Raw genomic sequence first — 14,841 nt, 5'->3', positions numbered from 1 at the left:
ACCAGTTTAACACTTCTCTGAGCCATTGCTTCAGTCTTTGTGTATTACTTGTTTTGTATTGGTATGTCATTAATCTGCTTGTTGTGCAGATTTTATTTTAAGAAGTCTCAAAGATACTATAAAGTTGAAAGGATAATTTTATGGAACTTTCACTTATACCTATTGAGCAATTAGGAAAATTTCATCTTGGTATGATCTGCTGCATAGTAAAACCAGATTTCAAAGACTTGATTATTGGCATTCTTCATCTAGAAATTTCTAGAAGATTTTACAATATACATTGATATGAGTGCTCCCGGTGTATTTCAATAGAATTTTTAAGAGCAGAATTAGTCTTCAAACCTCATGCAGATACTACTGTTAAAAATATTACACCAAAGGCAAATTGACTACATTCAGTAGTATTTGAAGAGTAATTACAGCATACATAATCTTTATTTAGTGTGTTAAAAGCAGAGTGATTTATTTGGGAAGGTCCTTTTAAGTGCTTTTTAAAATATGTAAAATGTAAATCTAGTCCTAGTTCATTCCAAACATGGTGAGTCTGAAAGCAACACCAGATATTCTCAGAAACTCTTCTCCTTTCTGTCTGTGCACACACCTGTCTATGGCCTCTTTGGGTATGTCTACGTTGTGATAAGACCTATGGCACAGCCATGACTGCCCCAGATCAGCTGACTCAGGCTTGGATTGCAAGCCTTTAGAATTGCAGTGTAGCTGTTCAGGCTTGGGATAGTGTCCGGGCTCTGGCACCCTCCCCCTCGTGACTCCAGCCTGAGACTGAATGTCAACTCTGCAATTTTGTAGCCCTGTAGCCTGAGCCCCATGAGCCCAAGTCTGCTGACCCATGCCACCCCGCAGGCCTTTTATGGTAATATGGACATATTCTTAGGTTTGTTTCAGCTTTGTTGTGGCTCTTCCTGGTATACAAACTCTTGCAGGGGGAAGAAAGTGCACATGAGCACCCCCACACATCGAACAGTGCTGGGGAACAATATCGTCATGCGGTGCATCAGTCTGGAAATAGAGTTGACCATCAACAAAACAGTGAAACTGCTTATTCACACAGTGCTGTTAGAGGCACAAAATAAAGTGCAGGGGGGAAAAAGGTGTTTCTCCAATCTTGGAGTCATTTCTAACAAGTATGCCATTTTCCATTAGTAAGGAGACTTCAAATTGACAATGTCTTTCTAATGGTCCTCTCAAATTGAAATAGAAGCAGTCTGAGATCAGAGTTTGAAACACTATTTAAATTGTATCTACGGTAGTTTTCTTCCTCTGAAATGCTAAGTACATTTTAAAAAAAAATCCCAAGCTCCCAGAAATGGCAGATGTAGCTGTACAATGGGAGGGCTAGGTCATTAAAAATTGTTGCTTGTGCACATACAGAAGACCATGTAACACTTTATTGGAATCAAATAAAACATGTTACGTCTGATTATCAGATGAGGTATCAGGTAAAGTTGTGTATGGTCTGTGTACACAGTATTGTAACCAGAGTTTCTGTTAATACTATTAGAGCTATTGCCCCCTTGACTGAAATTTCCTCCTTTTTAAAGAATACCTGATGTGTTTTGAGTCTGACTTTTTCACATGCTCAGGGTCTAACTGATCACCATGTTCAGGGTTGGGAAGAAATTTCCCCCCACGTCAAATTGACAGGGACCTAGGGCTTTTTAGCCTTCTGTGGCATGGGGCAGGGTCACTTGCTAGGATCATCTGGGTATATCTCACTAAATCAGTTCATTTCAGGGGCCTCGGGGATTGGTGCACCTCAGTCCCTCCTGTTCTCTATCTGTGGCGCACAATAGTCTCCTGAGGCCTGTAATACTTTGGTCTAATTCTGGTTGTTTGACTTGTGGTGGGGGTGGCATTTAGTGGCCTGTGATATAGAGGGGGTCAGACTAGATTTTCTGGTGGGCCCACCCTGGCCTTAAACTCTGATTGTGACTCTAAAGTCTGCTAAATTAAGCAGTTTACTCAATAATATACAATTGTTGCTTTTTTATTACAATATCCTTTTTGAAACATCCTTCTCCTTTCTATTGTAGGTCCAGTTGTTTATGTCTTGGACCTTGCAGATCGACTGATCTCAAAGGCATGTCCATTTGCTGCAGCAGGAATAATGGTGGGCTCTATCTACTGGACAGCTGTCACCTACGGAGCTGTGACAGTGATGCAGGTTCAAATTCACTTTTTTCTTACGTGTTACTACTTTTGAAATTTTCTTAAAATTCTCTTAGCTGAATTTTTTCCTTTTGTATTTTAAAACTGGTGATAGTTTAGAGCTGAAACAGCCACAGCTTTAGAAACATACATCCAGCTGAGTGTGACACAGAGTAACTAGTGTCATCTATTCTTTAGTTCAGAGGCAATGATTTCTTGACATATGAAAGGACTGTAAAAGCACCGTTGGTAGAAGATTCTAAAACAGTAGCCTGATACTGATGTGTACAACAGGGATTCCAACTATCTCCTATTTTAACTTGCATGAAGAGAACTTTGACCATTTCCATCATCATCATGTTGACAAGACCACAGGGATGCGGTCTCCTTGCAGATTCAGCACTACCCACCTCAGTCTTTGGCTAGGTCCTTAAGATGGTCTGGCCATGTATTCTATTTATGTCCAGACTTGGCCATGTTGGTTTTGTTCAAACTTTTCTAATGGTGATGGAACTTACAATGTGAATCTTTTATTTTTAATTGTTGGGTTTGGGTCCAAAGTAATTTTAAAAAAAAATCAGAGCACTGAAAAACTGAAGCATTGGATGGTTTATAGGGTTAGTAACAGAATATCGAGCCTTTCCAGTTGCCTGCTCAAATCCAGTGCATGGTTAATAGTGACTGAAAGCTGTTATTGCTAATGGCTGTTTTCCCATTGTGAAATAAGTTGTCCTTGACCTCAGTCTATTTCCTAGAGAAAAAGTGTCACCTACAAAATTGGTAATAGTTGGAAATCTATAAAGGGGCTATTGATTGAACAGACATGAAAACAAAACTTCATATTTACTTATGGAATCCTTCCTCTTTACTATTGAGGCCTCGTGGTAAGACAAGGTGGAAAATCCTGCTTTACCATTGCCTTTGTTGTACGAAGGGAACTTAAATCCACTTTCCATAGCAGAATTGCACTTCATGTAAAACAAAACAAAACAAAAAAAAACTCCTAGCATATTGAGGGGTTCCATGTTTACTTTCTCCCAGTGACTCCACATCAAGCGTACTCAGTTAAAAGTGAAAAGCTGTTTCTTTTCTATCTGTCATTCCTGCAAACCGGCACTTTAGCAAAAATGCTGGAGGCTGCTAATCTTGCCTATGCAAGTTTTCCCACATGATCTACCCCAATTCAACTGAATTGGTGGAAAGTTTTTCTAAAAATGATCTGCGTTAGACAAGACCAAAATGAGCTCTTCCATGGAATTTACAGCCAGAAGGGCCATTATGATCACCTTGTCTGACTTAATACAAGCCAAATAATTTTACCCAGTAACTCCTACATCAAGCCCACAATTTGTGATTGAGCTCGATCATTTGTTTTGATTTACTTCAATCTTTATTTACTAAGAGAGGATTCAGAAATTTATTTATGGTAGCTGCTACCGAATATATTGCACAGCATAAACATATAATTTTTAAATGAAGTTGGCAAGTTAGGGAGTCTAAGTGAGTCTTAAGTATTTAACTAGCCACATTAACTATTATAGTTTCTTCCTGGCCTGAACTGTTTTTTGTAGAGTTGCTGTGTACTTTTAAAATCTTTACTGTGCTCCACCTCAGGAGGTGGAACAACTTTGTTGTCATTCCTGTGTATGCTTGTAAGGCCTTTCAGGATGGAAGATATTATTTGCATACAGTAAATGGCAGATTCGGGCCCTAATTTTGGATCCCTTTGATGATAGCTCTGCCATTGTAAAGGGGCTGCATAAACCCAGCAGAAACAGCTACAGCATAGTGGTAGTCCTAAATCTGAATGACGTATGAGTCTAATCCTTAAAACATTGGCTAAATCCCAGGTGTTTAATCTGAACTGGCTAATTTCTTAAGATATATTGTGGTCCTTGATTGGGAGAATGGCAGGTTGGGGGCACTATGCTGGGGGAGCAGTGAGGTTTTTGTTCGCTATAAGGTGAGGCAGTCTAGAATTGTATGAAGAGTGAATTCACACTCACTCCCTTTTCCTCTTCCTAGGCGCCACTTGGTTATGGATAGTGTAACCTCTCTCCTGTTAAGTGTCAGATCCCTCTCCCTCTGTCTGAGGGCCAGAGGAGAGAAGCACTAAGAGTAAGTCTACACTTAAAACGCTGCAGCGCTTCAGTGTAGACACAACCTATGTCAACGGGAGGGCTTCTCCTGTCAGTGTAGGTACTCCACCTCCCCAAGAGGCAGTAGTTAGGTCGACAGAATTCTTCTGTGGACCTAGTGCTGTCTACACCAGGAATTAGGTCTGTATAGCTATGTGTCTCAGAGATGTGGATTTTTTGCATCCTTGAGAGACATAGCTGTACTGATCCAAGTTTGTAGTGTAGACCAGGCCTAAGTTAGGGCTTGTCTACACTACCATGCAAGGTCGATCTAAGATACGCAACTTCAGCTACGTGAATAGCGTAGCTGAAGTCGACGTACTTAGATCTACTTACCGTGATATCTTCACTGTGGTAAGTCGACAGCTGACGCTCTCCTGTCAACTCCGCTTGCGCTCCTCGTTCCGGTGGAGTACTGGAGTCGACGGGAGAGCGCTCAGCGGTCAATTTATCGCATCTATACTAGACGTGATAAATCGACCCCTGCTGTATTGATCGCTGCCCGCCGATCCGGGCAGGTAGTGTAGACAAGCCCTGCGTTGCAGATATTCAACTACAGCTGGGTGGGAATCTATATGGAGCAAATAGTGCTACTTCACTGGATTGCTGGGCCAGTAAGAAATAAAGCAGGTAGGCACTTCTGAAACTATTGTAGCCCCAAGGGGAAGGGACATAGTGAACCAGAAGAGAGAGAATCAGAGGCTGGATCCTTGGGGTGGGAGAGGAAGTTGAGGAGCAGGATAAGAGTCTTCTAGTTAACTCTCAGTTGGGAGGAGGTTGGTCACAAAGCTGAAGACAAATTCTGCATGCATGTCTTTGATGCTCTAAGAATTAATTTACTCATTTAGAATTTTTTGGGCCGCAGTAACTACAGCTAATATCAGTATTACAGGCTGTGGTGACTGATGCACCCTTCAAAAATTTTGGAAGAATAAAGTAGACTTTCATACTTAACTGAAAAAAAAAACTTCTAGAAGTGCTGTTGAGAGCCACACTGTGGCTAGTTATCGTCACAATATTTTCCTACCTGCCATCACACCCATTCTACTGAAGCTCTATTTCTGTTTTTGTTTTTTTAAGTGATCTTAAACAGTCTGTTCTCTGTGTTGTACCAAATAAAGCCTATGCTGCTTATTTGTTTTGATACAAACATATTAGGACAGCTGGTGTCTAAGACAACCAGTGCTTGTTACATTTCTCGCTTTTGCGCTCTGCTTGGACTATCCTTTGAAGGTCATGCAAAAGTTCATTCTTTCTAGAGGTGCATCAGTGTTGGTAGGAGCCTTGGTCAGTTTTGCCACACAAGACCTAGAGGACAGGTACAATTTTCAAAATTTAATGTGTCTCAGTTCTCAACCTATCAAAAGTCTACTCTCAAGACTGTCTACAAAATTGTGTATTTTTGAACATGTGCCTGTATCTTAACAAGTATTTAAATCTGAGTAGAGATTTGAGCCTTTTGAATGAATAGAGCATTTCAAGTCTTTTTCTTGTTGAAACAAGACGAGAGCACTTAGTCTGACAGTTGGCTTGGCTGGTCTTGACCCACACCAGATAAAATGCAGGACATTAGATACTCTTAAATAGGGACAGTTGGCTTGTGACATGTTGCTAAAAATATACTACTAGTCACTTTTTACCATGAGGCTTAAGTGTGACCTTAATTGTAGTTTTGACACTGCAAAAAATCAGATTTTATTGTTGCACTAAGAAATTATTTTAAACTGTCAGTAATAAAATTACCAACTCCAAATAAAGGTAAATCTTTTATTTTAGATTAGTATGTAGCATACAGAATTAGAAGTATAATTGCTGTTTTTGTTGCATGGTATCAGATGTTAACCTTAGTTTTAAAAAATGCTCATTTACATGAGAAGCTGCATGTGCAACTGGTGTTGTCATAGTGGGAAAATAGATTTTTTTTTTATGTTGCACAGAGAAGGAATACACATCACTAGTGCGCCCTCTCTCATGCTCTACTTCTAAATAGTATCTCAGGCCATTAATCAGAAAATTCAGCTTTTGATTTGTATTCTTAAATCATACCGGCTGAGCAATTTTAAATCCCAGAATTAAAATTAATCTTTCCAAAGTTGTGTGGCTTCTGGGGATTTTAGAAAACATGCTATTGTACTATAAGGTAGCTTTAAAATATCTCAGAGACTTTACGTTATTTCTATATAAACATCACTAGGAGTAAATATATGGAGAAGCACATCTACCCCTTTCTGGGTAAGAAGGAGTTAATTATGTAATGACTCACTAATGCAAGATGAGTCAGGCAAGAACTGGAACTGGTAACTCACCAACAGCAAATATGATAAGCAGTGAAGGGCACCACATGAGAGATTTAAGCTTCAGGCAAAATTTGTAATAGGATTATTTTAAAATTTAGATGCCTAGATAGTTCGATGCAAACCAGTAAAATCTTTCAGAACTAGACGCTTAAAGTATGTCCACTGCACAATAACCATCTGACGCTAAAACTTTTTGAACATTTCACAGGTTGTAGGTCATAAAGAAGGTCTTGATGTCATGGAGAGAGCTGATCCTTTATTTCTTTTGATTGGACTTCCTACCATCCCAGTCATGCTGATACTGGGCAAGATGATTCGCTGGGAAGACTATGTGCTCAGACTGTGGCGCAAATATTCTAACAAACTGCAAATTCTGAATAGTATATTTCCAGGTAATGCAATTAAATCTAAATGAAATATGAAGTCCGTGCTCTGCCCAGGTGAGGTGGGGTATCGAGGGCAGTTTCCCTATCTGTAATGGGGATAATAATGCTCCTTTCCCTCTGACCCTTTGTCTAGTTTATTTTGATTATATGATCTTAAAGGCAGGGACTGTCTCTTACTGTGTGATTGTACAGTGCCTAGCCCAATAGGGCCCTGAACTCTGAGGCCTCTATGCTCCATTGTAGTGAAAATATTAAAATAAAAGAACTATAAATGAAATTTTAGTGTGAGAAGCTAAAAGTTGATGCTTAAAAATAATTTCCTCATTTAATAGAAATAGAATACTTTACTGGAGAGAGGGATGCTTTATAATAAAATTATTAGATTGTAGAAAACTAATTAGATTTGAAAGGCTAGATTCATAATGAAAACAAAGTTAAGTCTTCTTTAGTTTGTTAGTTGGCAATATGATTTTTCTCTAGGAATTGGATGTCCTGTTCCTCGTATTCCAGCTGAGGCCAACCCACTAGCAGATCACGTCTCTGCTACTCGTATTCTGTGTGGAGCTCTTGTCTTTCCAACCATTGCCACCATAGTTGGCAAGCTGATGTTCAGCAGTGTTAATTCTAATTTACAAAGGACAATCCTGGTAAGATGATTTAAGAAGAATGTTTTTCAGAAATGGCAATAATAATGGTATATGGAGTTGTAGTAAATATTCTGTGTGAGCAGAAGGTAAAAAGAACATACATGGAAGTAGAATTTAGAATGGTAGTTGACTGATGTGCTTTTTCATAGGATGAGTATTTTCAAGATGCCTTGTCTAGAGCAGCAGTTCTCAAACTGTGGGTTGGGACTTGAAAGTGGGTTGCGACCCCGTTTTATGGGGTTGCCAGAGCTGGTGTTAGACTTGCTAGGGCTGTAGTTGAAGCCTGAGCTCCACTGCCGTGGGCTGGAGCCGAAGCTGAAGGGCTTCAGCCCTGGGTGGTGGGGCTCAGGTTACAGGCCTCCCACCTGGGGTTGAAGTCCTTGGGCTTTGGCTTTGGCTCCCCCCCTCCATGGAGCAGTGGGGCTTTGGGCCCTCCTGCGCTGGGTGGTGGGGCTCAGGCTTTGTCCCCCCATGTCCCCGCACCCGGGGCAGCGGGGCTCAGGCTTCAGGTCCCCCCCTCGTGGGGTCATGTAGTAGTTTTTGTTGACAGAAGGGGATCATGGTGCAATGAAGTTTGAGAACCCCTGGTCTAGATAGTGGGCTGGAATCACCAATGTAATTTAATCTAAAATGGTAAATTAATCTGGACCCAGAATCCTAGACAGGACTTAAAAACAGACAAACAAAAAAAACCTACAAGTCAAAGCTCTAAATAAAGTAGACAGAGGGTGATGTGGGAGATGATGGGGAGGGGACCCACCAGTGACTTCCAGGGGAAAAGCCCTGGTGAAAGGCCCAGTGTATAGGGTCTGGTCACAGGAATGTGCCTCTTTTGTTTCTGAATAGTAAGTGTATAAATTGGACTCCCTTACTGCTTTGGTGTCCGAACAAGAGAGAGAATAATCTCTTCCCCCACCCAAAGCTTGCTGACTGCTGCTGCGGGAGGGAGAGCAGGGAGCTGAGGGATCCTCCCTTATGAATAACTCAAGTGCCTGCTGCTTCTGCTCATGACCTCCCCAAAAGCAGCTGTTAATGAAACTGATATGCTTGTCTGTTTCACTGGTTTCTCTGCCACACCAGCCACTATCCTTCTCAATACCAACAGTAAAGTCACTTCAAAGCCTTGTCAATTTTTGTGCTGCTACTTCGGTGTGGTAAAGCTATGACCAACAGCAGCAGAGCCACTAGAGCAGACTGAGACTTTGTCTTCATGGGGGGTTTAGCTCACACTGAGTGGACATGCGCTATTTGGTGTACTATATATAAGCCATACTAATCATGTGCACATGGCTGTGCCCTCTTTCAATTTGCATTATTGTGCACCCATAGCAGTTAACTGCTGTGTAGGAAGTGCGTGGCATGGGAGGGCATGCCGTGGTCCTGTGTCTTTGCTGTTGAGCAGTGTTCATTCTGGGATTTGTCTCACCTCATGTTGTGGGATGCATAGCAGAAGTCAGGTGGAAGCCAGTAAAATTCTGTGGCTTGAGGTCAGATTAAAAAACCAGTCCCATGATTCCACTCTCTCCATCCTACGCTTTGTCTCTTTGTCGGGGGCTAGTGCCATTTTCAAATTGCTGTTGGCCATCGTGGACCTAGCAATGCTCTGTGCCACTATGCTGACAACCACAAACACACGGAAGCTGCTTAGGCTTTATTTTGAGCTCTTGAAGCCAAGTGGCTTCAATTTTGGACTTCACCTACCACACCACTGAGCAGACGATGGGACAACTGTAGCTTCAGCAATAGCGGAGGAAGGAGAGGAGGACACTGAACTACTACTACATGAGCTGTTCCTGGAGCAGCTTTACACAGTGCAGCGCCATTGCTGGGCTTGGGAGCCCAGCACCAATCCCTGGGAAAGGATTGTTCTGCAGATCTGGGATGACCAGGAATAGGGAGAGAATTTCAGGATACTGAAGATTTTTTTTTTTTTTTTAAATCTGTGCTGAACTAGCCCCAGAGCTGCAGCCTTGTCCCCGTGAGTCCCGCGTTTCCAGGCTGTTTGTCAGCCTCAGAGGCTTACTGTGATCCTCCACATAGCCCTTCTCTCTCTGGGGCCAGGGTACAGTTTACTGAGCCCTTTTCATCATAAGCCAGCAAGGAGGTTGGTGAGAGAACTCTGTCTCTGTTGTCCCTACGGGCTTATTCCAGAACAGTTTAGCCTCCTGTCTTGACAGGGGCCTGTCTTCCCCTCCCAGGAGGTGTTTCTATAGTGGCTGGTTGGGGGGAACCCGGGTCCGCCCTCTACTCCGGGTTCCAGCCCAGGGACCCTAATGGCAACAGCTACTGGCAGCCAACCTTTCCCTGCCAGAGTTGCTACATTTCCTTGGGCCACTTCCCCACAGCTCCCCCTCTTCTCTCTCTTAACGTGTTCTTCACCCTTACCTTTGGGCTCCCTTTCCAGTGGCTTGAGGGTGTCTTCATTACCCAGCCCTTTAGCCGTACTTCCTCTCCTCTGGCTCCTGGGCTCTCCTCGGTCTGACTGGAGTGAGCCCTTTTAAGCCAATGGGGCCTTAAATTGGAGTCAGGTGTTCTCATTAGCCTAACGGGTTCAACTGACTCTTTGCAGGCAAATTGAAGTCATGTGTCCACCCTAGCCTGGAGCAGCCCCTGCTCTGGTCAGTCAGGGAACAGAAAACTGCTTATCCAATGGCCAGTATATCTGCCTTCTACTACTCTGCTGTACCCAACTGGCTTGGGTCTATCACACAACATACAGTGCCCTGTACCCATGGAGAAGCTGGTCGCCATTGCCATCTGTAAGTTGGTCACCTGTAAAGGTTGCTTGTTCATAGTCAACCCAATTTTGGTGTAGGGAGATGGACTGTTGAGGCTGTTGTCATGCAAGTATGTGGTGCCATGCATAAGGTACTGTTGCACCAGGTTATAAAGGTTGGTGGTAATGCTCAGGAGATCGATGGCTTTTCACACATGGGGTTCCCAAACTGTATAGGGGCAGTTCATGGGATCCATGTGCCTATCGTTTGCTCCCTCCACCAGGCCTCTCAGTGTTTATAAACTGAAAGGGTATTGCTCCATGGTGCACCAAGGGCTGGTTGACCACCATGTCAGGTTTACAGTAATAAACGCAGGATAGTCTGGAAAGGTCCACGATGCTAGGATCTTTCAGAACTGAGCTTTGTTTACCTTAAGGAATAAAGGACATTTTCCCCCACTGTGGACATTATCCTGGGAGACCTGGCTTATCCGCTTCCCTGGTTAATGAAGGCATTCACTGGCTTCTGGGACAGAAGGACAGAACTGTTTAATTATCCCCTCAAGTTGCAGAATGACAGTGGAGCATGCATCTGAAAGGAAGATGGTGCAGTTTATGGGCTAGGTTGGAAGTTGTAAGAAAAACCTTGCCCAAGAAGATAGCTGCATGTTGTATTTTGCACAATATTTCTGAGAGTAAGGGAAAAAGCATTAATGGCTGGTGGGAGGCTGAGGTGCAGAGACTTGCTCCAACTTTTTGAACAGCCAGCACTTAGAACAGAGGTGGCCAGCCTGTGGTTCTGGATCTACATGCGGCTCTTCAGAGGTTAATATGCGGCTCCTTGCATAGGCGCCGACTCCGGAGCTACAGGCGCCAACTTTCCAATGTGCTCAACCCCTGGCTATGCCCCAGCCCCACTCCACTCCTTCCCCTGAGTCTGCCACACCCTTGCTCCTCCTCCCCCACCCCGAGCCTCCTGCACATGACAAAACTGCTGATCGCGGCAGGCAGGAGGCACAGGGATGGAGAGTTAGGTGCTGATTGGCGGTGCTGCTGGCGGGTAGGAGACACTAGGGGTTAGGGGAGGAGCTGACGGGGGGCTGCTGGTGTATTACTGTGGCACTTTGGCAATGCTCATTGGTAAATTCTGGCTCCTTCTCAGGTTCAGGTTGGCCACCCCTGCTCTAGAATATGGAAACGGCGAGGCAGTACTGTCAGGGTTGCATACTGCTCTTACTTTGAGTCTCAGGCCTGACAAAGTGCAGCTGTACATCTAGCTGTTATCGTAGGCAGGAGTGAGCAGAATGGAGTGTGAGAATTGCAGGCTCTTTGATGGGTGGGTAGAAGTGGCACGTTGTGGAACTCCTTATTGTATCTTAGGACATGCAAAATTTACTTTTTTTTGTATGTATCATGCATTGTGGACTCTCTATGAATTAATTTTTAATGGACTGTATTATTAAACAGCTTGTTACATAACACCCATAAATAAAGCTTTAATTAAAACAATAATGAAACTGATCTTTAAAGCGGTGATCTCCAAACTTTTGAGGGTCATGCCCCCCTTACTCTTGTCCCCGCCCCTCTCCCCCAGAGCCAGGGCCAGGAGTGAGGCTACGGCTGCCGGGGGGAACGCGGACAGGAGTTAAGGAGGTGGGGGCTGGAGCTGGGGATGGGTCTGGAGTCCGGAGTGGGGCCTGGGACGAAGCCATGGCCAGAGGGTGGAGGCAGCAGCTGGGCCCGCAGCCGGATGTAGCTCTGCTCCCCGCCTCAGCCTTGGCCTTGGTCCTGGCCCCATGCCAGTTTTTAAAAGGTTGGCGGGGGCATCCAGTCAATTTGACCCTAGAGCAGTGGAGAGCACTCAGATAAAGAGATATATACCTGTCTGTTTTTTTCCACTCCATGCATCTGATGAAGTGGGTTTTAGCCCACAAAAGCTTATGCCCAAATAAATTTGTTAGTCTCTAAGTGCTAGAAGTACTCCTCGTTTTTCTGATACAGACTAACATGGCTACCACGCTGAAACCTATCTCCACAAAAGACATCTGCAAAGGAGTGGGGGAGAGCAGTTTGAGGACTGTCAAAGCAGTGCATGGCCCTAACTCAATTCACATTGAACTCAGTATGGTTTGAAAGAGGACTCCAAGGCTTGCATTAAATGCAAAGTTAGTGCGCTCTAACGAATTGCATCTTATGTATGCAGGCATTTTCACACCAGAATAACTCGAGTTAGTGTGGACTAAACCCCCTGTGTGGAAAAGACCTAGAGAAGATCACTTGAGATCTGTTCATGTGTTGGAAGGGTTTTTACAAGCATGAGGACTAAAGCCATATCTTTAATGAAAACTTAAGTTTTACAGAAATTGATGGTTTTTGATCCCTTCTGTATTTGCCAGAGGAAGTTCCCTAAATGCCCCTAAAAAGTGGATTTTTCAAGTTCTGATTAGTTTTTAGTGGGACTGCTAATTAGTGTGTTTATTATATATTCTGGGAAAATCTCATTTTTGTTATTTAATATGATGGGTTTTCATTTTTTGTCAAAACTCATAAGTGAATAAAAGTTTCCAAAATTATTTATAAACCCAGCATGTAATCTTTATGTAACATGAACATCTGTAGTATTCTATTGTGACAGAAAATTTGCCTCATGTGTTCATTCGTAATTGCCCTAATTAGCTTAACTTCAAAGGAAATATTTCTTGATTATTTTTTGACCTTTTTTACAACTAAGAAGAAAACTATGATAAGATGTGATACTGAACTTGTTCTGTAAGTCTTAAAAATTTCTCTTTATTTCAGGGTGGAATTGCTTTTGTTGCTATAAAAGGAGCTTTTAAAGTTTACTTCAAACAGCAGCAATATTTACGTCAAGCTCACCGCAAAATTTTAAATTACCCTGAGCAAGAAGGAGCATAAGGCTGTGATCTCCAGCTGTCATACAGTCTCATCTACCAGATTCTCTTGATGTATAGATTCCATCGTTATTGCACAGTAGTGGAGAATTGTGATAAGTGGCTGCTCCTATTTTTTCTTCAAATATAATAAAGCACTTTCTTGTGGCAGGGTAAATCCGCTCAGTAATCACTGAACCTAAGAATGTGATTTGTTTTCATTTTTGTATATTTCCTTTATGAGAGGCAGGCATCTGAATCATACCACATATGCTGAATTAAAAAAAATGAAATTGTGCAGTTACTCATCAATGCACAGACTGTATCCAAATCCATTTTTTGTACACTTAATAAAGTATCTGCACAATATTTGCATACACAGACCATCCAATTCAACACTAAGGATACCACAGAGGGATTTTTTTTTTTTAAGAAATTTTGTTTGAGTAGGTTATTGCCAAGGAGAAATTTTTCTTGGATTTTAGCCAATAAGGATTCCCTTGTTCGCAGCTGAAGCTCTGCAATAGATGTAAAATAAGAGGCCTAAAATGTACACAAAACATTGGATAGACCAGCAGAAGACTGATCCTTTTCTAAAGGGTCCACATAAGCCAACTTTGACCACCTAGAGTATGAGCTAGTACATGGCTTCCAGCTAATTTTGCTACTATCTAATTGTATTGTCTGCAGTGTCTAGTATTGCTATGTCATGGCTCCTTTGCTGTCTTGTAACTATTATTATTACATCCACCTCTAGAGAAATTATTTGGGAAAGTGAATTTCAATCACTTATTTTTGTAATTAGAACAGCTGTTTAGTAATAGTAGATTGTATTTTGAGAGTTCCTTTGTGATTATGCAATTAACTACTCAAATAAATTATAGTAGAGACTAGCGAGCATTGGACAATGAGAAGGTAACTTGATTCTCGTCGGTCAATACACAGACTAAAGGATAAAACTTAATTCTCGAATAAATTAAGATAATTGATTGCAACAGTAAAAGCCTATTGTAAAAATGCAGTTTTTAGTGTCATGGCAAAAAAGGTAGACGCTAGCACTTAGTCAGTAATTTTACTTGTTCATAAATCCACATTTTTCAATTGAAATTAGCAATTACTAATTACAATGTTAGTGTTAATTCTGAGTCCTGTTTGACAAACAATGTGGCCATTTCATATTAATGCAAGACTTAGCCTGGATTTACAGTAATTGCAGTTCTCTGTGCATAACAGTTGAATGATTTTTTTTTTTAAAGTTCTGATTCTTAAAGTTGTTTCCTTTTTTTTTATTATTCATGATAGTATGTCAAATGCATGGAGAAGGGTAAGCATTCCTCATAGTGAAGTATTGGTAAGTAAATGTTGCTTTTCACCACAAATGAAGCAACTATAGAGTGGACTTCATGTCTGATTGCAATAATGTATGTTAGTGACACTTAAAAATGTGGTACCTTTTTTTATGTGTTACCTTAAATATTGAGAATGTAATATTTTAGAAATGTATAAAAAGTATATACGATGGCCAACAAGTATTCAGAAACTACAGTTGTTGAAAATTATACATGCATAGCTGATTTGAGATTCTTGCTAAAATTATTGA

General features: G+C 41.9%; 1 protein-coding gene across 1 annotated transcript in view; it reads left to right on the top strand.

Moving 5' to 3' along the window:
- Positions 1–14,574, top strand: part of MARCHF5 (membrane associated ring-CH-type finger 5) — a 76,361-nt gene extending 61,787 nt beyond the window's left edge. Inside the window, exons 3-6 of the mRNA XM_074959095.1 lie at positions 2,052–2,182; positions 6,810–6,993; positions 7,468–7,634; positions 13,150–14,574. Of these exons, the coding sequence (XP_074815196.1) occupies positions 2,052–2,182; positions 6,810–6,993; positions 7,468–7,634; positions 13,150–13,266 (599 nt within the window). The 3' untranslated portion in view covers positions 13,267–14,574. The remainder of the gene's footprint in view (positions 1–2,051; positions 2,183–6,809; positions 6,994–7,467; positions 7,635–13,149) is intronic.
- Positions 14,575–14,841: the final 267 nt, after the last annotated feature.

This window comes from Natator depressus, chromosome 7 (assembly GCF_965152275.1).
Source record: "Natator depressus isolate rNatDep1 chromosome 7, rNatDep2.hap1, whole genome shotgun sequence".
In the NCBI taxonomy this organism is placed as follows: Eukaryota; Metazoa; Chordata; order Testudines; family Cheloniidae; genus Natator; species Natator depressus.
This window is presented reverse-complemented; position numbering and strand designations above follow the sequence as displayed.